The 24,657-nt window shown below is 38.2% G+C and overlaps 1 protein-coding gene across 2 annotated transcripts in view; it reads right to left on the bottom strand.

Moving 5' to 3' along the window:
- The window catches only part of TTK (TTK protein kinase), a 48,195-nt gene extending 26,548 nt beyond the window's left edge, over positions 1-21,647 (bottom strand). For both annotated transcript variants that reach the window (XM_074922664.1, XM_074922673.1), the window contains exons 1-7: positions 21,548-21,647; positions 20,812-20,890; positions 18,000-18,170; positions 12,469-12,613; positions 11,973-12,198; positions 7,623-7,729; positions 3,187-3,330 (exon numbers count right to left, since the gene is read on the bottom strand). In XM_074922664.1, the coding sequence (XP_074778765.1) occupies positions 3,187-3,330; positions 7,623-7,729; positions 11,973-12,198; positions 12,469-12,613 (622 nt within the window). In that variant the 5' untranslated portion in view covers positions 18,000-18,170; positions 20,812-20,890; positions 21,548-21,647. The remainder of the gene's footprint in view (positions 1-3,186; positions 3,331-7,622; positions 7,730-11,972; positions 12,199-12,468; positions 12,614-17,999; positions 18,171-20,811; positions 20,891-21,547) is intronic.
- Positions 21,648-24,657: the final 3,010 nt, after the last annotated feature.

The following is a 24,657-nucleotide window of genomic DNA, read 5'->3' as shown; positions in this document are numbered from 1 at the left end:
CTAAGAAGCTTCACAACTTCAGTTACTGAACATGGTTTTCATACTGACAAATACTAGGCTGAAAGAAATTTCAAGGTCACCTCCAACCCTCCTGACAGGAGTTAGGTCACTGGCACATTCCCTTCTAGTCAACTCTACTAGCCAGGTGAAGAATTTACTAGCTCAGTGACTTGTTACCAAAGACCTTTTGCCAGTCCCTCCACATCACTGACCTGCCAATACAGCACTTAATGAGAGTAATCACTAAATCGTATCAGGTAAATTCAAATGAATTAGTCTAAACAATTAGTTCACTGATAGCAAATCTGAGAGTGGTCTTATAAACTGTGATCTAGTGCCAGGTCAGGGAAGATCAAGCAGGCAATAGCAAACAGCTCATTCACCAACCCCATCTAAATCCAGTAGAGAATCTTGCTCGGTTATTGAAGAGTTATATGAAGTTGTATTTTAATCTTAAATTGAAGTGTCAAGTCAACTCCCAGTCACATTATTAATGAGCTTTGTGAAAATATATATTTCGGATGCATTTTTAAGCAGAACAAGAAATCAAGTTATTTGAAAAGTCATTCTAGAACCTCAAACCCACAAATAAACAGCTCAGAACATGCTCATCATTCAAAATAATTTTGCCTAGAGGTGAAGGGAACATAATTTCTCAGAGGTGAACAAATGACCACAAGAAGTCAGAACACACCACTGCAAATACATCAACACTGCCCATGAGCACATTGTGTTTGTGTGTTACAATACAGAAAATTCTTCCTTTAGGGAACATTGTGGAGTGTGAGCTATTGTAAGAGCCTTCAGATATACACTAATCTCTTAAATACAGTTGTTTTCCTGACAAACCCTTTTTAAAATTGGAATTAATATCTGATTATTCAGACAGAATTATTCCACAAGATATTTTTTAAAAGACAATCAGACATCAAGGAACATGTATTTAAAAAAAAAAATAAAAGAGACAACTAAGAACCTATAAAATATGATCTTCTACATCACGTAAGCCTTGTTTTCCATCATATTTGCTTGACCAATAAACAGAAGAATTCATGGCTATCCACAGCCTCTCAAGAAATCAGTTTAAGGAATATACCATCTCCTAACATTTTAAAATTCTGGATCAGTTCATTAAAATTAATTTGATTTTTATTTTTAGTTTTCCCATGTCCACCTTCTACCTTCAGCCAGCAGAAGCCAGACTTCTGGCAGATGAACACTGCCCTATTAGCTACTTCTAGTCCTTAATTTTTTTTATAAACTACTTATGCCAATAGACTAAACTATCCAGTTAAATAAAAAGACAAGTGCCTCAATGTATGTAGTTCTAAGTTTAGGTTTACATAACCCTGACACTGAACATAGTTTTGAATTAGCAGTTTACCAATACAGTACCATGACCACCTCACACACCTCCCATCCTTTAATTTTTTTCCATACACACACAAATATTTTTTGCCCAAGCTTACCACTGGATTCTCACATTAAATTGGTGATCTATAATACTTTTATCCCTTCACAGTTTGAGATAGCCTATCTGCCCCTCATTCTGTTCATGACTATGGTTGGACTCTATGATCTTAAGGGTCTTTTGCAACCTAAATGATTCTAAAATGATTCTATGACCTACGTTTTTTTAAGTACTATTTTTCCCAACTAAACATGTTTTATTCTACCTGATACGTCAAATACTTTACATTGCTGTGCATGAAAGAGGGGAAAAAGAAATTTGACCAAAGGCTTCTAAATTTGTGGCACTACACTGTAACTGCATATAATTCTTGCCAAAAGCTTTCTGAACAATCTTTTGAAGCTGTGAAGAAATGCATTTACATATACAGCATTTCTGTTTTCAGGTAAAAAGGTTTCAAAAGCAGCTCTTTCAGTGGAAATAAAAAACAGATAAGACTTAAATGCCTATATATTGAAACAGTCTATTGCTCCAGGAAGACCATACAAATCCACTTAAAGCCAGCGATTTAGGCCACGTATATCCCTGAGTTGGAGATATTTCAAGTCTAGTGTTATTTGCCTTTTAAACTTGTATCTTTGAATAGCTGAATTAATACTTAGCATTTTCCAAATACCTAATGGTACAAGTTGATATAAATGAAAAGTGAAATGAGCCTACTCTCCCCGCAAATGGCAGACAGGCTTTTGCCATGTATTCTCTCACTGTTACTCCCTTGGCTTTGCAACAAGTAAAGCCAATAATATCATCTAGAACTTGTACAATCCATGAAGAATATTCCACAGGTTTTTCTCCTCTGGCACAGTATAACAGCTGTGGCACTTACAATGTCTGTATCTGAGTAATGACAAACGGAATAGGGCCAAAAATTAAAGTTTATTAAATACCATAACTGAGTATTATTACAGTTGTTGCCAAATGTTTGGGTTCCCCACCCCCACAACTAGTGTTTCACACAAAGGTTGATTCAGTAGAAGCCAGCCAAATCTCAAATCACATTCCTGAAGACATATCCTTAAGCAAATTAAATCAAACATATTTTGAACTAATTCCGTCTTTATAGAAATCAAAAATATGTGTTAGACACCACTCTTGGAAGAGTTATTTTGCATGCACTTCAATATTTAAGTTGAACCATGTTTATTGCTTAATTCCACTCCAAATTTATCTCTTGAAAACTTCATAACTGCTCCCTTATTGAAATTATATACCCAATCAGTATCAGTTATGTTTTATGATATAGCTAAGCACTTCAGTTTTGTACTGAGAAATAAGTGGGGTTTGTCCATTTGTAAAATAAAGTTGAAATGGATATTTTTCCATAGATTTGACTTTACTGAAATGACTTGACTTCACTAGCCTGTTAAAGATACACCTCAAAGTTCCCTGTATGTTTCAGTTCTAATTCTTCTCTACCACCAGCAGTTCTTACTTCACACTTCAGCTCTAAGTCCATTGCAAAGTACATATACCTAATGACAGAGAAACACACTCTGCAGAAGTAGAGAATCTACCATCCTATGGCTCCTGCAAACTACAGTCGCTGCATTCAAGATGGAACCAAGTACTGAAGGAATAAGATAATAAGAACAAATATGACTGTTTTAGACAACAGCAGATTATGAGTTCATATCTAGAAGGCACACGCATTAGACTTTTTTCTATCAAGAATTACATCACACAAATTCAATCAACATTTTAAGAAACTGAGTTACCGGCTAAGTTCTCCTTTTCCTCATTTGAAAGCAACTGCTTTTTTTGTGAATGGAAGTTTTGCAGAGCAGTTTCCAACATTTCTGGTGGAACAGCAGAGCACTCCACAGCTTTCTGAAGGAGCTGCTTACACTTCTTCACATTTCCTAAATAGCAAGGAACACAGATTTAGAAATCAAGGAAATAAAGAACAGTTACACTGGGGCAACATGGGGTTTTTTGTATAATTCCTTGAAGCCGTTAATCATTAGGCACTTCCCCACCTTAGGTATCTACTTTAAGCATACTGCCTGGAACTAGTTGCAACTGAATCACGTAAGCCAACTTTTCATATGAAGCTGAACAGCAAGTGACAAAATATGCTTTATGAACTCACAAAATTGCATTATCAGGTTTTGTTTAGTGTTATAGGAACTGTAAGGAAATACATCACAAATTCTAAAATGTAGAGGTTTTTCTGTAGTATCAGCAAGCAAAGATGACCTTTATGGACTTTCATTTAGATCTGTCCAGATACAAACCTTATTATGTATGCCATCATAAAACATCGTTAGTGCACTTAATAGAAACCAAAGTTAAAAGCAGCTGTTAAATCAAACATCACTATTCCAGACAGCACTACAGTTAGGAAAAGAGAAGTGAAAAGGAAGGATGTTGTTTCATTAGTTTTATGCATAACTAAATGACATAATCAGAGACTGAAGAGAACTGTGGGGCAAAAGGGGATGTTTTTAACAAAATATTGCAAGCAGTCAGTTTACACATACACCTATAAAAAAAAATACAAGAGTCAAGTAAGGAAAGTAGAGTTCTGCAGCCAAAAAAAAGAAATCTTTTTCTTGGTTTAGAAAGCATCAGGGCAAAAATGATGCAATGTTTTGTTACAGCTGTTAACACCCCTGAAGTCCCAAATGCCCTTCTTCCTCAGTTCCAAAGCAGCAAGATATAAACCACTTTGTTCTTAGAGGTGCCACAAACACATATAATTATTTCTTATACTATGTAATAGCATATTTCAGAGCTACACGATGTCTCCAGCACTCAAAAAGTCCACTGATAACTGAAGTTAGATGTCAATGTTGCCTGAAGTTCAGACTGGGGGGAGGGGGGTGTACGCATTAGGAACTTCTGCTTAAGTAATTTTAAGAACATTAAATGAGTGATGTTGGACACTGAAGCAAGGAAACGCCAGAGTAAGTTTAGCTATGATTGAACTTAAAGCTATTTTGTGCATATATGTTACGACTTGGTTTTTAACCATATAATCAAATACTATATTTCTCCCAAATCCTTAGTAAGTGGATAGGTTTAGTATTTCTTTTTAAGAATGATTAATCAGCATTCTACCTTTGGCTACATTTAGTAACCACACATTCCTTCAACAAGACCTGCTACTCAAAAGCAACTCCTAGTACTATGTACATCACTAAGAAACAACATGACACCAAAACACCTATGTGAAAAATTAACTGCTCCATCCCCCTTAACAGATGAGAAACCAAGGCACAAAAGTAAATCCAGCACTACCTGTGAGTTTCAATCAGTCCACTTCAATGCATACAAAAAGTCCAAATGATTCACCTAGCACAACATTTTATATACCTAGAAGTAGTTTTATTTATGGTCATGAGTTCCAAGCAATTCACAGCAAGTCTTGCTTCAAGTACACCACCCAAGGCACACCAAAATTAAGGAGGAGACAGCTCCTCACCTGACCTATTTAAGTGAAGTTGTATTCAGCATTTCAATAAAATCAAAATGGTACCTTTGTTGTGTCAGCCCATTTTCAGGTCATGAATATTCAATTTATAAGGAAATCAGTATCAATTTGCCAACCATAATTTCAGAATTTTGACTTGAGCTATAGCTCACAATTTTGCTCAAGATGGGGAAGTGAACATATAATTAACTTTCTTCTTAATGTAAAGGGAAATCACATTAATCCAGAAGCAATTGGCAAGTGCACCAAAGCACTGCTGAAATCACCAGGATAAGGAGGTAACAGGGCACTACCCTCATCCTCCTTCCTTCCCTCTAGCCTAAACTGGACACACACAGTGAAAGAGGAACAGCACTCAAAATAACGATGTGCAACTCACACGTTACATTAATCCTCTGTGAAGCACCCAGCAGGTACACCATAGTGTCATACACTACCAAATGTCAAATAGAGCAGCTCAAGCATAACTGATACAAATCAGAGAACACAGTGGAGATAAAACAAAGGCAGTCATAAATGGTTTATTCCTTTGGGATTAGGAATTCATTTTAGGTTGACTACTTGCTGTCAAAGGGAACCTACTGCATGAACACATCCCACAGCTATGGGATAATTAAATTTACAACTGACTGTGCAAGAAGGATGAATTTAGTCATTGATAACCAGTAGGAACATTTCTACACTTAAATTACACACCTGGGGTTTTTTTATTACAATTATTTGACAGTATCTTTTATTGCAGTATTACCATTTTATTATCTTTTTTAATAAGCATACAATGTTCACTTAAATTACTATCTGCTTTTTGCCACTGTTTATAAATTCAATACCACTTTATATAAGAACAAGAACAGTCAAATAATTGACTCATCTGAAACAGAAAAACCATGGAATTTCAAGTCACAAATACACAGACTTTTGTCTTCTCCCCCATCCTGCGGAGAAGTCATATTCAGCATCCTTCCTCAATCCATTATTTACATGGCATGTATTTCTGAGAGGGATTTCCACATCCTGTCCTACTCCATTACAAATAAACTTACTAGTTAAGAAGAGCTGGGAAATCTGAGAAGACAAATGCTTATTTACTTATTGATTTTAATAAAATGGCTCTGCTTCATAGGACATAGAGTTAAATGGGAAATACAGTTAAAAGCAAGTACTGGACCAAGTCTTTTTTCCACTTGCAGTGGTTTTGTCTATAAACAGAAGTAAACATAAGGAGAAGTATCTAGTAAAATGTATTCACAGTCCAGAGTGTAGAATAGACAGTTTAGTCTCCTTTACTTATTTACAGTAGTTAGTTTGGGGGAGAATTTCTCATACTAGGCAGTATACTACAACTTGCATACTGACAAAAGCCATGAAGAAAAACAAACCACAAAAAACTCAGTATATTCACCAAGGCTGCTTCTTTCAAAGAAGGAAACAGCTTTAATTGAATGTGCTTGTATTTCTAGATAGAGCAAGCTGTTAAAGGGAACAGATAAATAGGGTAACAGATTACTGCTCAAATCACCCACAGAAAGATGATTTAAAACAGACACCCAAAAATATCAGTCTGTGGGTTGGCAGCACTACCCTGCTACCAAGTACCAGAGCCACCTTCCCTACATACCATAGGAAAGAATTGACGTAAGCCCAGGTGAACTTTGTGGACTACTGGCCTGAATTATTGAAGACCTATTGTTCTAGATATATTAAAGCATAATCTGTATAGTCTATAATAGTCTAAAGGGAGAACTGGAAGAACAAAAGAAAAAAATTCAAAGAGTTTAATAAGTGAAAGAAAAAGGGAAAAAAAAAAGTGATGCCAAGGCAATCATTTCATCATCTCCCACCAGCAGACCAATGCCCAGCCAGTCTCCAAGCATCTGCTACTTTGGAAAGGCAGTTTTTGATGCTGTGCATGATGCTATATGGCATGGAATATCCCTTTGGCCAATTCAGGTCAGCTGTCCCAGCTGTGTCCCCTGCAAACCTCTTGCCCACCCCCAGCCTTTGTGTAGAGGAGAGGCCAAGCAAGAAACAGAAGTCCTTGACACTGTGCAAGCACTGTTCAGCAGCAGCTAAAACACAGGTATGTTATAACTATTGTAGTCACAGATCTAAACCACAGCATCCTATGAGCTATTAAGTTAACCCCACCCATACCAGATCCAGTATACCAAGGAACAGGATAAAGACAAGAATCTTAAAGAAGAAAACCAGAATTTAAGAGACATCATGACTTTCATATCAGAATGGCTTGCCTAAAACACTGCTGTATGGCACCATATGATGAAGACTACCGTTTTATTTTGAATACTGAAACTACAGTTACTGTTTGGAAGGAGCCAGAATTTCTTCCACAAGCAAGCTGAAAATATCTAGAAGGAGATTACCACTCAAATTTGAGCATAACTTTTCAACACAGCAAGAGCCTTACTCATACCACCCACTGTAAGATCTAAGCTTAAAAAAACCCAGAAATCACTGCCACTTATCTTGTTTGAAAGTTATTTCTAAAAAGGAAGAAGCCTATTAAGAACTGTGCACATATGTTCATTAAAAGTGAACCATGTTCTTGTTAAATTTCAGTCAAAAAAGAAAATCCATCTTTTCTGCCAATTTAATATTTACCATTTTCTTTGCAAATTATGCAACATAGCAGAAGTTTAGAACAATAAAACCTAGAACAACACAGAACAGCAACATCAAACAAGTTTTTCTACACACCTTGTGATAGCTCAAACTGTGCAAAAGCCACATGCACAAAAGCAAATTTCTTGCAGTTCAGTCTGGCCAGATGAAACTGGTCCCGTGCCTCCTCTGGATCTTGAAGACTGTAAAGACAGCATATCAGTAGTTACACAAAGGTGAAAAACCTAAGTAACAAGGTTGAAGTTCCACGTGCTGGGGGATGGCTTTAGATAATCTGGAAAAGCAATCCATCTATTGCTGAAGTTTTTTCACTTCCTTAGAGACATCAGTGAAGTATAAACAAGAAAAGAGTCTTAAAAAGCCAGTAACTGAAAGATATCAAGCTGACCCTTTCAAAAAAAACAGAATGTGCTCAAACCTGAAGGTAAAGATTGAGGACTTGTTCTTTGTCACTGCTGATATTATTCCTCAATATACATAGATTTTTTTTTTCCTAAAAGCTGTACAGAACACCCACCTGTAGCCCTTCTAGGCTACATGCTGACACTATCCAGAGAAAACTCTCCGTTCTTCTAGATGCATCCACTCCAATACTACAGGGGTTGCAAGGCAAGAGGACAAGGAGATTGCTTTAGAAACACCAAGTGTAGAAAAATGTATTCATATTAATCATCAGAAGAAAGGTATAAACTATTAGTTACATCCTGCAGCAACATTGTCACAAACTTTCTAGTTCATTACATTAAAGCAATACTGAACTCCAAAATTTTGCTGGAGGTTATGAGCTTTTCTACCTTGAAGAACTTCTGCAACTGCATCCAAACTATCAGATTCCCTCAGAGATGCAGGTCACTGAAGGAAGTTGTTTCTGTTGGTACATCTAAGAAACGATACCTATAGAAAACTAGGGCACAAGAGCATTTATCCAATAGCTACCTCTACCAAGGCTTCCATGGGAACATCAGCTCCTTACAAGATGTAGGGAGTTAATTCCATTTTCCCCATACACAGGAGAAATTTGGTAGCACAAGGTAGATTTAAGTCTGTTTTCTGCAGACACACTAGAATCAGCAATGGCAAACATGGTATACTTCAAAAATGTAGAGGTTGTGCCACCCAGTCCAGACAAGGTAATTTAATAGTTTCTTTTACTAAATTTTAATCCTAGTTTTAGATTCAGCCATACATTAGGTAGGCCAACAGAGATGCCTGCACACAATACATCAACATTTAAATATTCTGCAGCTTAAGTAAATACTGGTCAAGATAGAAAAGGCCCAAATCTATATCACTATGACATATTAATCTTACATTTCAATGCCCCCCCCCCTTTAATATTAAAAAAGATGAGTTCTCTTAACACTTTTATTAGCAAAATACACAATCAAGAAATAAAGGAATTTCTTTCAAAATTCCACCCTGGCTCAACAGGTAAGCAAAGTTAGTATAGAAGTAGAGATGATGAAAAAATTATGACAATGGCTTAAAAAAAATAAGTACGGAAAAATCAACACAGAAAGCTAAAGTGAACATACTTCCATTAGAATTTTGTGGAATTAAGAATGAGAAAAGTCTATCATAGTTTAGGCATGTTACTGGACTCCAGAAAGTTTAATAAACTCAGCTCTGATCATCAAAAGCAATAGGACAGTCACAGAGTAACTCATCTGCAGGCAAAGTCAGAGTAACAGGAATTAAGATGTAACTTGAATTACATTAGCTTTCAAAAAGCATGCTAAAACGTAAGTTTGTAAAAAGCAGCAACAGCTTGTATAGCAGTATGCAGAACAAGACCTAACATTAGCAACAGGCATCAAGTGCCACACACTTGGTGGCACTGTGCTACAGCCAGAAGCATTACACAAAAGCAGGCCTGGCATGGTTAATGCCACACAGATAACCACTGATGCAGCCGACTGTTCACCTGTGCCTGTTTCAGAGTACATCCAAGGGTTCTTCAAACATCCTCAGAATCATAATAGGTCAAAAGGTTTTGGCATAAACTGCAGCTAGATAAGATACCAGGACAACACAAGTGCAGTGCCAAGAATGGAATAATCCAGCTTTGATCAGAAGAAAACCAGTGTTGATGTCAATAGACAGATCTCAAGCCACTGTCACTGCTGCTGAGGTTTGTGATGCTCTGACTTGCTTTTCCTGTTAGGTGGAACATTTAGGAGAAAAGCAAACAGAACTCTACTAAAGAGCACCTTTCTTCTCCCAGTAAAGGCAATACAATCTGAGCACCTCTGTATCAAAGGGTTATTTTACTTGCAATAGCTAAAAAAAATAAAATCAGAAGCACTGTAGGAAGTGATAAGATTTTCTTTAACAGAAGCTACAACTGAGTAGAGACAAAATAGATAGTACTAGACAAAATGACAGCCAGGAGCAGAGGTGGTGAGTATGAAACATCAGGAAAATCTTGAACACCAAGAAAATTAAAAGAAGTTAATGAACATGCCAAACAAAAGACCCAGATAACCACTCACTGATTAACTTCACATTTATCTCCAAAAACTACAGACAAGCAACATTTTGGGTTTTAGATCTGATCCAAAGCAATTTCATGGTCTGGTGTGATTACATATGTAGTTCATTAATATCATTTATTTATATGAAACTACATCTTTTTGCCACTCTGAATGAGAAAGTATTATCTTATAATAAACAATTAAGAATTGGCTAATCTCTGAAAGTAGTTTTCAAACAAGATCCCATCATTTAGGGAGATACTTATAGCAAAGTTCCATTGGGATGGATCCTATGCCAGACTTTGGCAGGTACATTTTTTTAGAGAGGGGTTTGGGAGTGGATTGTTCATCTTTTTTAAAAAATAATTTTTATTCTCAAGTCAGGAAAGATATGACTGATGGTATTTGCCAGTTAAAAATATGAAGAAAAAACAAAGAGAGTAGATCTGAAGTACCCAGTGAGCTAAGTAGATCCTACAGTAATGCTAGCTACCAAAACAGAAGGTATTTCAGTATAGCTATACTGACAGTGCCCTCAGTTTTACTTTCTACAATTCAACATACAATACTGAACATAGTTCTAATATCCATTTTGAAAGTATCCCTTAAAACCATGTCTTAAAGATCAAATGGAAATAGGTCCAGAAGCTTTTAAGTGATTAAGGTAGGAAATACTCTTTCTGAACTTAAGACTATTACTGCATATAATGAAATAACAGATGAGACTTGATAATAGCATCCAATCACCATTCTGGAAGGGAAATTCCAGAAAGTATGAGCTTGAAGCCTACGGTATACAATTTCTGTTCTGAGGAAAAGCAACAAGAACACCATCTCTCAATATCTTTAAAGACAGGAGGTCTTTCTGGAAGATATGTTTTACTCCACTTACACAAAAAGACCTTACCTCTTCAAGAGACTAAGGATTCATAGCAGGTCATTATTCACTCATGCTTATTTCTCAATGTAGATTCAACAGATTACTAAAAGCATACAATGGAAGTAAAGACTAATGCAGCAAGATCCATGCAAATGACAGTACAGAAAGAAGTATACAATATCATACTGCAACATCAAGTCACCTGCCAAAAAGCCAAATACAAGGACATAGAAGAAACAGAGACACTAACTATAATCACTAGAAAACAACCTGCTCAGCTCTAATCGTTAAGGATTGCTGCAATGTTATGTTCCAAAAATGGAGCTCTTCATCCAAATGTTTCCTGTAATGGTATTTCAAGCGACAGAAGAACTCCTTAAGAACAAAATCAAATTATAACCCTGACTCAAATCATCCGAACAACCACACTGCTCAAATTTGGACTGAATAAAGCCATAAATGACCACAGTCAAAACTAATTTCAAAAAGTATGAAAGCACAGAATGGTATTCTGAGACATGCTTCCTACCCTAAGGTAGCTAATTCAATGTAGCTGGGATGAGTCTTTCGTAGTAAGGGAGAAAGCAGACAAGGGTAGACCACTATCGTTTGCCTAGATGGCTTAGATAATAGCAAATTGTCTACCTCACAGCTAAATCAGTTATAGAAGACCACAGAGAAATTAATCCTCACAACACACAGTTTAACACACAGATTATAGTTACCCCAAATTTTATCAGATTTCACCCACACAGCTGCTTTTGAGCTGAAAAAAAAAAAAAAAGGGTCTTATGCTATTTCTCCCCATACTTTACACATAGAACCCAGAAGTGCGTTAACATCTCTAAATAAAATAGCTGTGAACAATCATGTTTATTAGCATATACAAAAAAATGCAAGTACTGTGGAGACAACAGAAACTGGCCAGAAGTGCTCAGAGTTTCAAGTTGATATGAAATCATCCACACTCAACAAGATAATTTGTTGTAGAAGCCACTAATGTTATTTTTATCATCATTAGTAAGAATACTGCATTTAAATAAGTTCTTATATTGAAAAATTTATACTTACGCTTTCAACTCGGCAAATCTCACAAGGATGCGAGCATAGCTCTCATCTTGACTATGCTTTTCTGCAGGTAGTGCAGTCACCGCTTGACTGTAACGACCAATGAGTCTATTCAGTAGGCTAACATCCATTTGAGGAATACCCTTTTTCTCTAGCCTAAGCAAAAAACATAGCCAATCCTCCGGGTTATTTGTTGTCATCATAATTTGATTAAGAGTTCCAGAGTTATCTGACAGAAAAATAACAAAAGAGATTGATTAAAACTGAAGCAAATATGAATAGAAGACAATACTTTCTATAAGCTTTCATGTGAGATAACTAGTGATTTTTTTTTAACAAGATGACAGTTAACTAAAGAAATAAGGAGAGATGTGATGTACTTTGCAGTCATTAATACTGAGAAATGCTAACCCTTAAATCCTTTCAGTTAATGGTTCTTTCACTCAGCTTACATTAAAAACTGTTGGATAAGTGACAACAGAGTAACAAAAACACATACCTGTTGTATCAGCTGAGATTTTAGTACAGTTAAGCTCATCTGTGATATTGTCTTCATTTCTGTATTTGTTTTTCAAGTCTCTAACTCTGTTCATAATTGAAGCAATTTGTGGCAATCCTCTTTCACTTAGGTCCTCCTCCTCCATCTGAAGACACAAGGTCAAAAACCTGTGAAGTTACTGAGAAACCCTGCTGTAGCTCACATTAACTGGAAATACCATGGAAAAGCCTTTCAGGTATATTTTGCAGCTTGAAACTCAACCACATTATGTACCAAATGTTCTATTAAGTTTTTATCAATGTAGCTATACAAGTAAACTTCCTAGCAGAAGACAACAGTGACATGCAAAAGGAATTGGTACATAACTGATCTGCACAAATACTAGTCCATGCTTCACAGTAGCTCCTTCCAATAAGGTGTATTCAGTGTTTGAATTAAATGGGGGGTATGAAATTTTGCCTGAATAGCTGTGAATTTGTTTTAAATCACATTCTGAACGCATAGATTAGAATAGCCAAGAGTCCTCCTCCTAGCCATACACTCCTACCACTTCTCTTGAATTTACAGTAATAGAACAAGCATTTGTCTAACTTCATGGTGACCTGGCTCAGGGACAAATTCCAACATAAAACTGTATAAAAAAAGGGCAGAGAGATTTTATCTTTTTGTTTTATGTTTTTCCTGCTCTCTCAACTGTGTTACCATATGGGCAAGGGAACGGAAAGACAGGAAGGAGAGACTTCTGTCAGATGCCACCTATAAGGCTGGGTTAGACTACCTTAGATGTGTCACCCTTCACACACACACCTCCCTTAAACATTTTTCATTTGGAAAGAAAACTTGATTCTATAAGCTTGACGTTTTAACAATATCAATTTTTTCCATCACGGGTATAACTTGCAGTAAAAATAATAAGTTTTAAGACCTAGGAGATACTTAAAACATATTTTAGCATTATTTCCTCTCTAATAGGCATATTTTTTAACATACGTGTAGTTGGACAGTTGTGCTCTGAAAGTATCAGTTTATTCTTGTTATGCCTCAATTTTATCATTATCCTTCCCCAAAGCAGCACTTAATTGAAATGCTGTGTACTTATTTATACCACAAAGATTCTACATCAAACATTTTTAAGTAGTCCCTTGTCCTAGTTCTCCTTAGCTTTTGCTGTTCCAAAATTTTACCACCATGTCTATCCAAAAGGAATAATTCTGGGAGCTTACACAAATAAAGACAAACCACTGAATACAGGTGAACCAGTAAGGAATATGTAACTAATTACTATACTACATTGTTGTAACAAGTAATATTCAACTTCTGTATTAATTCCTGGCTGGAATGACTGCTTTATTAAGGAATACAACCCGACACTGAAACTGAAAACTGATGTTGGAGGGGAGCACTAGCCCAGAGACACTAGTCAGAAGACTCAGAAAGTTCACACACGAAACACCAAAGACATAACTGCACAGAATTTCACAGCCTATATGCAGGCTGGGAGAACCCTACAGCAAATTTATGCACTTTGTCAGCTACTATGAATTATGTCCACATAACTGGAGTAATTTGAAGTTTACAAAAGTAAATATTAGGAACATTATTAAGACAAAACTATGTAAGTTTAACCCTTCTATAGTCTCTCTGTTCAGGAAGGGCAAACTCTTGTGCATATTTCCAAGGAAGAAGCCATATTGCTCTTACAAAGGATGTGATAAGAATCACTGATGTAGGTAGCAGCTTACTAAAAAAAGACGGTTTTCTTCACTCAGAGGTATGCTATACAGACCTCTGTATGCCTACATTTGACTCTAACACCTTGCAGACTCATTCACTATAATTCAGTCTGAAAACTAAATTACAAAGCTTCATTGTAACTAACATCACATTGGAAGTGTGAACAAAATTGGCTGGAAAGGGGCAAAGCCATAGATAAAAACTCTAAACCTCTGCACTCATGGTTAGCAGTGAAGACAGGGAAACAGGTGAAAATTGCTACTGCTTTTACATATAAACTAAACCAAACTATGAATAACTCTGATGAAAACTTAGCAGAATTAAGGCTGTAACGAGACAGGGGTGAACTACACATATGTGCCTGAAGAGAGTTCAGGAGAAGTGAATGATATCAGTAAGAAAAAACATATACCTTAAAAGATACACTATGCATCTACAGCATTATTTTGCAGTTTGTGACATATGAGGACGCAGGGATCTTCTCACCACAAGGGGAGATAAACATAATCTTGCAAGTTTGCTAGACATAGAGGTGTGAAAAGACATTACGGGTGAAAAGTCCAGCAGAGAAGAGATCCTTTCTAAAGAACAAGCTAACTACGTAAGGGCTTACAAGTTCCTACCTAAGTACAAATCAGGGAAGAGTGCACGCAGGTTTGTTAGAGTATGTTGAAAGGGAAGAAAGAATGAATGTAGGGAAAAATGTAAAAACACAATTATGGTAAAAGGGAGTATCACTGAACTTGGTATTTTGTAAAAGCTAAGATTTTTCACATCTTTTATAACAGTAGCTTAGCCATTAAATACTATATGTGTTTTCAATCATTTATTAAACCAGTAATTTAAATCTAGGTTTGCTGTTGATAACATCTAAATAAATGTAATAAGTGTTATGCCCCTCAAGTCTCAATATATCATAGCACACTGGTACTCAAAACTGACCTGTTGACTGTAAGGGTCTAACTTGCAGATCAACACAGACTAGCAAAGACACAGCAAATGAAATTACACTGAAATTATAACTGTCCAACACTTCATTAGAAGACTTAAGAGCTCCAATCAATAAGTGCTGAAAACCACTACTATAATGGAATGTTGTTGAAGATACAGAGAAAGCTTGGCGGTTTTTTCTAGCAGAGCTAGTAAAAGAACATACATATACAGTCTGTAATTTCAACAGATGCAGCACAGGAAAGCACTTGTGAAAAAATGGCATTTTTTCCCCCTCTTATTTGACATTTTCATATTTCAGCTACCTTTCCAGTTCACATCCCCTTCCCATCACAATAATCTACCAATATTCTAAAAGCCATTAACATAAGTTTCCATATTCCTTACTGTACATGCACATCTGGCAACCTATTAGAGAAATGTAGTTAATTCCTACATTATGTAGCCAAACCTGTACACCAAAAGCAAACAAACTTCTGTATCCTCTCTGTGTAGCACAAACTTATACCGTCCTGATGATCCCCTCCCTCCAAGAGATTCCCCTACTGTTTTAACAAGTGGTACATGCCCAATATACAGCAAGTAGCCAAAACTCAGACCGTAAGAAAAGCCAGGGCCTCAAATTCCAACAGCTCCAGGACAAAAAGTCTCACTGAAAAAGAGGTCCTTGTAGCTTTAACTCCCACAAAAATTAGTCTCTTCCTTTCCACAAGTCCTGTCCCTCCACAGGAGTTGCTACAGGCAATTCACAAAAAGGGGAAAGACTTAAAATGAGAAGTGTTCTGCATGTATATATCCATAAAGCCAACAGGAGCTATGATCCCATTACCATCCTTCTTTTATTCTGCCTGAAAGTTTAGCACACGACGTTGATCTAAACTCCGTGCCACAGGTTACAGCAATTAGTTTTCACAGTGGGTAAGCAGGAAAGAATTCACGTGCTCCTTTGTTCAAATGGGTATTACAAAAGTGACACATTTTTAAATTTCTAAAAGGATATGGATTTAGAGGCTTGAAGATTTTTTTTTAAACGAACTTATGCCAAATCCTTGATGCTGTATCAGTTTATTAACAGCTGAAATATAATACATGAATATAGCTGAGAGAAGAACCTAGACAATCTGAGCAAAGCAAGAATGATAAAATAAACTGAAGAAAAGCTGATGATTTTTTGCCTACAACAAAAATCTTTTACATTTTCATGAAACACACTGATCACAGCTTTTCTCACATTATTCATATTCTGTGCATTTAACAAACAAAACAATTTTAATATTAAGAATTGTAAGAGGATTTTAATATTAAGAATCCAGGGGATTTGACTTCCCAATTACTGTGAAGTTGGTCCCAGAAACAGGGAAAGTAATGCACTCTGGACAGATAAAATAGGTTCAAAGAAAAGTCTAAGTTCATTTTTATAGTGAATCGTTGGTCTTTGTTCCTCTTGTAACAAGTCAATGAAAAGTTGCTGGAAGGCCCTGAGAGATTAGATTTATTTCAGATGAATTATTGATAGAGATGTCATTGAATGGGATAAGTAAGGTCATCCACCTCTAAGTCCACTATCTAAAAATAAACTTGGCACCACTTTCAGGAAGTCTCACAATTATTTTTTAGAGCATTAGTCATCGCAAGTTTGCATTTCTTCAAAAGCAGCAGTCACAGCTTTCCCCAAGCAGAGACCATAAACCAAAGAGACTCATGTTTACAGAGCTTGCTTATACAGCAGAAGTACACATATTTCATGTTCTTCCTGTACTAGAAATGTCCCACCAAGAAAAGTCATGTCTACATAAAAGTATAGTTTTAGTAGGTTGAAAACACAGGGGTTTTGTGTAAACTCCAAGATCTAGTCTGGCAAAAGCACCATTTACATTACAACTATCAAGAGGTCTTAGCATCACTTTAACAACTCTTGGAGTCTGGTGAGAAGTTCAGGACATGGCTTTAGAATATCTTTGCAGAAAAACAAACAAAAAAAAGCATTAAGTAATGAAAATGGTTCCTTCCTTCATAAACTGAAATGTTTTCAGCGGTCTGAGAAAAGGAGAAGCAAGCATCACTCAAACAGAGCTGTAAACGAGACCTATACAGAACAAAAATTATGAAAACTAGAGGCAGCATGCTAAATCAGTGCTATCTGAAATACAATTTTCATTTCACTGAACCAAGACTTATTTTCCTTCCAAAAACTATATTGAACAAATTCTAATTTCAGGCTCATCTGGAACTTGCTTTAATACCTCTTTATCCCTAAAGAGCATAAAGAAAAATCAACTTAGGCAGTTCTGAAACCGGCTCTGTAAACCACCCCCCATCTTTTGGAGATCATGTTGCTAAAAATTACATAGCAAAGGTGGTTCACATGTCATTATGATGATACTTATTTACTTCATAGGGAAAAAAAAAATTGTCTCTTCATAGGGAAGATTTTGATACACGTTGCAGTTTTGCCTTTTATAAATACAGTAGAGCAGGCTACAGGAACTCAAGATACTCCAAAACTCCTACATACAGGTGAGAATATCCTTAAAGGCCTGCCTTTAAGCTGTACCCAATTCCCCTCAAAGTACAGATCAAGTCAGCTTCTACAGAAACTGAAGCACCAAGAAGATCAAAAGAAGTTTATCTCATGTTTAGTAATACCATAGCCTCTCATTACAACTGTAATCGCTAACAATTTCCAGTTGGATTTTATTTTTTAAACACTATATTTATATTTTCCTCACGAATATACAAGATCCATTATTCTTTTTGCAGTGATAGCTTCCCAAATGTAGTAGACCAAAACCATAATTTTCTGCTTAAATTTGAACTTAACTCTCATCAATACACATCAAACTTACATTTCTGGTGTGCTGCTTAAGTGTTCAAGGTTCAACGTGTACTATATGGAGAAAACCTCTCCTGAAGAATGGATATGCCTTGTCAAAAACATAACAGGAGACTATCTCAGATGATCCCAAGAATCCAACAAAGGTAAGAAACGTAGCTCTCCATCCTGAAGAAGTTCCTGCCTATCAAAAACAGAACAGTTAGACATCTAAAATTACATTAATATCAGTATCTCCTCTAAGCTTGCCTAATCTTCATGATACCCCAGAAATATAGCTTTCGTTAAATCAGTGAAACTATTCCTAGCTAGTAGTATAACAGAACAAAAAAGCTTAAACATTACTCTTGAACTGAGAGCAAGCACTTCCAGATGTGTCAGCTTGTTACAACATTTACAGATACAAAAATACACTAATGGCACATTATTCACCTGTGTATTGTCATGATTTGCAACTAATCTTTCTACTCATGCCAAAGTTCAGCCATAAGCAAGTGTTGGGAGTCTCATTTTGGCTTAATCTGCTGCATGATTACTTTTAAAGAAAGCATTTGCTGTGAACTTCTGTGAGAAGTGCATTCAAAATCTAACAAGACAGCGAAAACCTAAAATAGCAACATGCACTCAATAGGAACTGAGCTTCTAATTGCAACGGCTACATCCAAGATGTAGAAATCCATACAGGAAAAGAGGTCAGAGACAGGGAAACAAGGAACAGTGAGGACATGTATGCAGAGATCAGGAAGATCTACGACTACCTCCAAAAAAGCATAGTAGCTTAAGTAATCTCACCCCCTCATACAGACTCACTAAGTAAGAAGCCAAGGGACATAGATGAAAGAGCAGTATATGCTGTAAATGAAGTGGCAATACAAGTTAATTGTAGGATTTCACGTGTAATACACCCAAAAGGATTTATTGATAATAGAGAAATGATGACATCCAGTCTTGAAATACTGTATTTGCTGTCTTACACTACTTGCTCAGTTTCTGGAGCCCAACGCAGTTTTTCCACAAATGCAAGCTTTGAGAAAGTATGAAAATATGTTTTAATTATCAAACAAAAAGGTACAATCTTCCTACCCCTCGAAATCTAGTGATATTATGCATCTGTCTATCCAAGGAGATGCAGAAGGCTGCAAAAGTTTTAAGCCAGTGCCCAACAGCTTGCCCAGCTTTATTCCTCCAAGGGAATTTATCAATCTAGTCAAAGAAATTAATGTTATCCTATTACCTATATTTCCCTTATACCCCCACATCCTTGTGGCCACACTGTTAACTTAAATAATTGTTTAGCTCTGTTCCTATGGCCTGATTAAAGCATCTGCATCTACTAATGTCAAGAGACTATATGTTGAAAAAACTTAAGCCCTCTGTGCAGATGAGGTAAAACACCACCTACTCCTCTCAGTCAGGAACTTTATCCACGCATATGTTTTCTGACATTTCCTCCCACCCAGTATTTAAGACATCCTTCTCTTCCTATGCAGAAGGATCACACACAAGAGGGGAAAACTAACTGTAACTGACACCCTCTACAGCGTTTGCGTTATTCTGTTCATGTGTTCAGTACAATAGTGCTCACCATTTAAGCAGATGCACATGCTTGCATGGAATACAGAAAATGCTGTCAGTTACAAGAAATAGAACTATCTCCAAGTGCAGTTACATCAACATTGGTAGTATGGTAGTGTGTTTAAGCAAAGACCCTTCCTGAATTCTAGGATCTATTACATGGACATTTAGGTGTTTAAAAGTTCCTGCCCTTAGGATCTTGCTGTCTTGGTTCAAGGCAAGTAAGAATGGAAAGGTGATAACACACAACGATCTTCAGAAACACATGGCATTATCTGTCATTCATCCAGTTATCAATCAGTGTTCTGTAGATATTACAGCAGAAGGTAGTTTTTATTACTGCTTTGAAGGAACAGCTACGTTTCACACCGCTGAGTTTCTTCAAAACCCATGGGAAGTCATGAAAGCAAAAGACCTCCTTGTTAAAAGATACAAAGCTTTCAGGGTAAAGTCTAAAGAGCAATTGCAATGGTAGAATGTGAAAGAAATCCTGCAACTTTTGCTTACTCCAGACAGATGTTTAAAAGATGTTTTCTAGAAAGAGTCAGCCTAAATTCTTCTGTAAGCAGTCACCAAAATCTGAATTCAGATGAGTGGCAAAGCCCTCCAACTCCTCTCCAATTTCAGGTCCCTTCAAATCCCACATAACACCCTGATTACAGGACTACAAGATTATTAAAATAGCTTTCTAACTACAGACTTGATAACTCACTTCTAATCTGTTCCCTACTGCAGCCACTAAGTCTCTCCTTTATCCAGCCACTATTTACCAAAATACATAGAAATGTCATGGTTTTGAAGCCTCTAGCCAGGCTTTAAAAAAAACGCCTACATGTGCATAATCTTTGCTTGGTTTTGTTTACAAGACCTACAGGCTAAATCGGGATTTTCTTAAAGAGAAACAAAACCACCCAAGACTCAAAAAAATTCATTAAAAAAACCTAGCAACATTAACTATGAAAAGTAATAGGAAAATCTGAAATTCTAGTCTTATCTACAAAACGGGGCTAATCAGAAAAAGGTTCAACAGCAGAGAAGCAGGTGAGCAACTGTAGCGTAAACAAACCAGAGGCTGTACCACAGTCTAAGAGTTACCAAGAGGCAGTGGAGAACAGAGCAGCACACAAAACCACCTAGATACAGTTTTAAGTTCTGAAGGCTTAAGGATATAGCCAAGCAGTAACAAGGGACATAACTGAGAGGAGTTTTAACTTAGGGTATCATTTCAGGAATTTAAACTGCTTTATCACCTGCGATAGCCAGAGCTGAATGGGCACGCATTCAAAGATGTCTCTCTCCTCTTCCCTCTCCTTGCCAAAATTCACCTTCCTGTTTCCAAAACAATTTGCGTAAATTAATTTCAAACATAATTCTGCCTTATATTTCTTTCTTGAGAGTGCTACTCTTCAGCCTAATTGAAGATAACCTGCACAATGGATTGATATCCTCACCCAATTATATCTTCTTATAAGCTGTCAACTCTGCAACTGTAGCTGTATTATCTAGGACTTCTTTTTCGTTTAGTTTCATAATAGACCAAACTTAAATAAGAAAAAAAAAAAAAAAACAAACCAAAAACCACAACACCACTCTCCAAAGCCCTCACAAAATTCAGATAAAGAATTCGTGGCAAGAGAAACGCAGTGACAAAAGGTGGTGAGGGGCTGTGAGGAGAGAAAGAGACACCAGGTTTCCTGACCCGCAGGGGCGGCAGCCCAGAGGAGCCCCACGCCCCTCTGCACCAAGCGCCCGACCGCAGCCCACTCCACACGCCGCCGCCCCACACGCCGCCCCGTTCCCGCAAGCGCGCGCCGGGCCGCGGGTCAGCGCCGGCCTCCCGGCCGCGGCGGGGAGCGGAGGGCGGGGCCGGTGGGAAGCGAGACCCATGGGCTCCGCCGCCAGCGCCCCTCGGCAGCTTCGCCGCTAACCGCGCACCGTCACGGCCCCCCGCCCGCACTCCCCCTCACCGCCCGCACTCCCCCTCACCGCCCGCTGCGGCGGCGGCGGCAGCAGCTTCAGGGCCGGGACCCCGGGCTTCAGCCAGAGGAGCACGCGCGCCGCTCTCGGTTTGAATATCACGGGCGCCCAAAGAGGCCGCTTCCCATTGGCCAGAACGGCTCACGGGCGGAGGAGGAAGCGAGCGCTGATTGGCCGGAGGAGGGAAAAACAGTAGGGCCCGCTTGGCTATTGGCGGGTTGTCGCGGCCGCGCGCTCTCCACAACAGCCGGGGCTCCTTCCTGCCCGCCTCCCCCGCAGCCTCGGGGGGGCCCCCTCGCGCTCGCGCCGCAGCCCCGGAGCGGGCGGGGGCTCGTGCGCAGGCGCAGTGCGGCGGGCGGGCGGGCGGGCGCTGTGGCCGGTGGAGCGGCCCGGGCGCTGAGGCGGCGGGCGGCTGCGCCGTGCCTGCCGGGCCCGGTGGCCCCTGCCCCCGGAGCTGAGAGGAGCGATGCCTCGCCGTCCAGCCGGAGTACCGGGAGCGCGGGAGGGGCTTCCCTCGGCGGTGGCGGGCTTCTCCCGGCGGGCTGGCTCGCCGCAGGCCTCCCTTCCCTGAGGGTCTTTGCGGAGGGGAGGGGAAGGTCCTGACAGAACGCTGGTCGGGGCGGCCGAAGCAGCGGCTGGTTGCCGGCCGCCAGGAGCGCTGTCGTGGCCGCGGTCGTTATTCCCGATTCCCACAGGGAGGGAAAGGAAAGTATGAGTTGCCAGGGTTCGGTTCTCGATTACCAGGTGCTGAGCACAGACACGAGATAATGCGTATCTGAAAATATTTTCTTCTTCAAGCGATGACTAAATACTTTTTGAAGCTTCATTTAGCTGTAACAGAACAGGACTGTGTGTCCTGACCAGCTCTTTATGATTATGCCTTTTCCTTTTTCTCAGACGGACTCTTCATAAGCTGATCCCATATCTCTAGTGTGCCTAAGGCTGCTAAAAGCAGCTCTTTCTCTGAGCTGTCCCTTTCTTCTTGGAGTTGGATTATAGTAATGCAAATGCACTAAGTAGAGCGGTTCAGCCTCTCGGTTTACATTCTGACTGTACTAATTAATTACGCTGTTCTTCGTAGTGGTGTGGTTCTGATGCTTACAATGTTTTCAACACACTATAAAAACATAATAACACACTATAAAAAGCAGTGACATGTATATATGTGCCTTATTAATCTGATAAATTACTAATCATTACCTTTCAACAGACACAGCTCATGATGTGTTAATAATATGATACTTACACTGGTCTTTCATTGAAATTTATTTTACTCATCTTTATTCATTTAGAATACAAGTATCTCGTCTAATCTAGTGACACAAGTTCACTCTACAGTCAAGGAAAAGAGGCATTTCAAGAGAGAAATTCAGTCCACCTAATTTGGAACGTAATGGGTGATCCCATGGAGATGCCTGTGTTTCCCTACTAACTATAGAGCAATTATAACTTTCAGCTAAGATTAAGTGAGATTTTTTTTTCTATGCTGCCTTACTCCTCTTGCATGTACACATTTTTGGTGGGTTTGACGGTTTTGTTCTGTTGGAGCTGTCATGTTACACCAGAATGCAAATCTAGTGTAAATTTAAAGAGGCAGCACAAGTGGCATGAATCTGGTCTGCATCTGTCTTCACTTGAGGAACACAGGCATAGGTTATTTTATTAGCAGGAGTTTTGATGGTGTCAAAGGAGAAGAAAGTTGTATTGTTCTAGTGAATGAATAATGCTGCAAGGAGTTGTCATTTAATTTCTGTAGCTGTGATGAGCAATCAGGATACCATATAGCATCCTGGCAAAAACAAAAGGAATGGAAAAAAGAAGACAGAGTTAGACCTCTGTAAAAAGCAGCAAATAGAGAGAAAAGGGTCAGAGAAAGAAATGCTCTAATACAGAAAAAATAAAGAAGCCTACATTTAGTATTCTTCAACAAAATAGAAAATATATGTGGTGTTTGGATTGTTGATAGAACCATCATTTATTTTCTTATAAATATTTATGCTGGCTATTTTATTCATTATAAAGTTACGGATGTATAGGGAATTTAAGATGTGAACCAACTGAAGTCTCCACCTAAAGGTGATTCCAGTTTGAATGACACAAGTGATGTGTGAATTGCAAAAGCAAGGACCAGTCTGGATGACAAACAAGAGAGAGGTCGGTCTTTTGAAATGAGTTGCCATCAGGGGAATCCTGTTTCATTATTTTACATGCCTCATCCTACGGTAAGATTTTGTATCAGTTTGGATAGTGGTATTGCAAATCTGAAGGTAGCAAAAGTACAGGCAAGTCATGAAGGATTTTTCAAATGTTGATAAAATCTTTATCTCACATTATCGTGTTTTCTGCAAATGGATATAAGCGAAAGGCCTTCCTCTTCCAGTTGAAAATTTGGCAGACACTAACCCATCCTCTCGACTTGGTATTTGAGGTTTAATGTTTCTGATACAAAGGGTTGATCTAAAAGAAAAGAGATGGTAGCTCATTGGTTATAATTAATGACAGACATTCAGTGTAGTTGATTTGGTGGAAAGTGCATTTGGAGAAAGCTCTGCACAGTATTTCACGGACACCATTTATTGAGAGCATCTGGATTGTTACAGACTGCTGGTGCATTGCTACAACCTACAGATGTCCACAAGAAGCAGCAAACAGACATTCTAGATGGCAGAGTCACTTCAGCAAGTAGAAAGTTGCTCTGAAAATAGTAAGTGGGTAATTAACAAACTATTAAGATTTTCAGCAGCAAGAATAATCATCAGATGTCTAGTATTCCCCCTTCTCTTAGGTGTTATGTTTCCATAACATACTAGTTGTTTGTCACTACTGACTACTCTGAGGTTTAGGTGTATTTTTTTGTTGTTGTTTTTAATGAAGAGAAATAGAGAACAATAGTTATTTGTATCAGTGGATCTTGTCCCATGGTGTTCCTTCATTTACAGATCTGATGCATGCTTTGTGTCTGGACTTGGAAAATAACTTTTTTTTCCATATTGATGGACACATTCAATCACTAAAATAATGAAAACCATTGTACCTGGGCTTCTTTGTGTTGTCTGATATACCATTTTTTTGCTGAAAGTCTGTAAAATTCACAGATGTGCACACACACAAAATACTGA

Source organism: Athene noctua, chromosome 1 (genome assembly GCF_965140245.1).
Source record: "Athene noctua chromosome 1, bAthNoc1.hap1.1, whole genome shotgun sequence".
NCBI classification, from domain to species: domain Eukaryota; kingdom Metazoa; phylum Chordata; class Aves; order Strigiformes; family Strigidae; genus Athene; species Athene noctua.
Note: the sequence above shows the minus strand (reverse complement) of the source record. Positions and strands in the feature narration are given on the sequence as shown.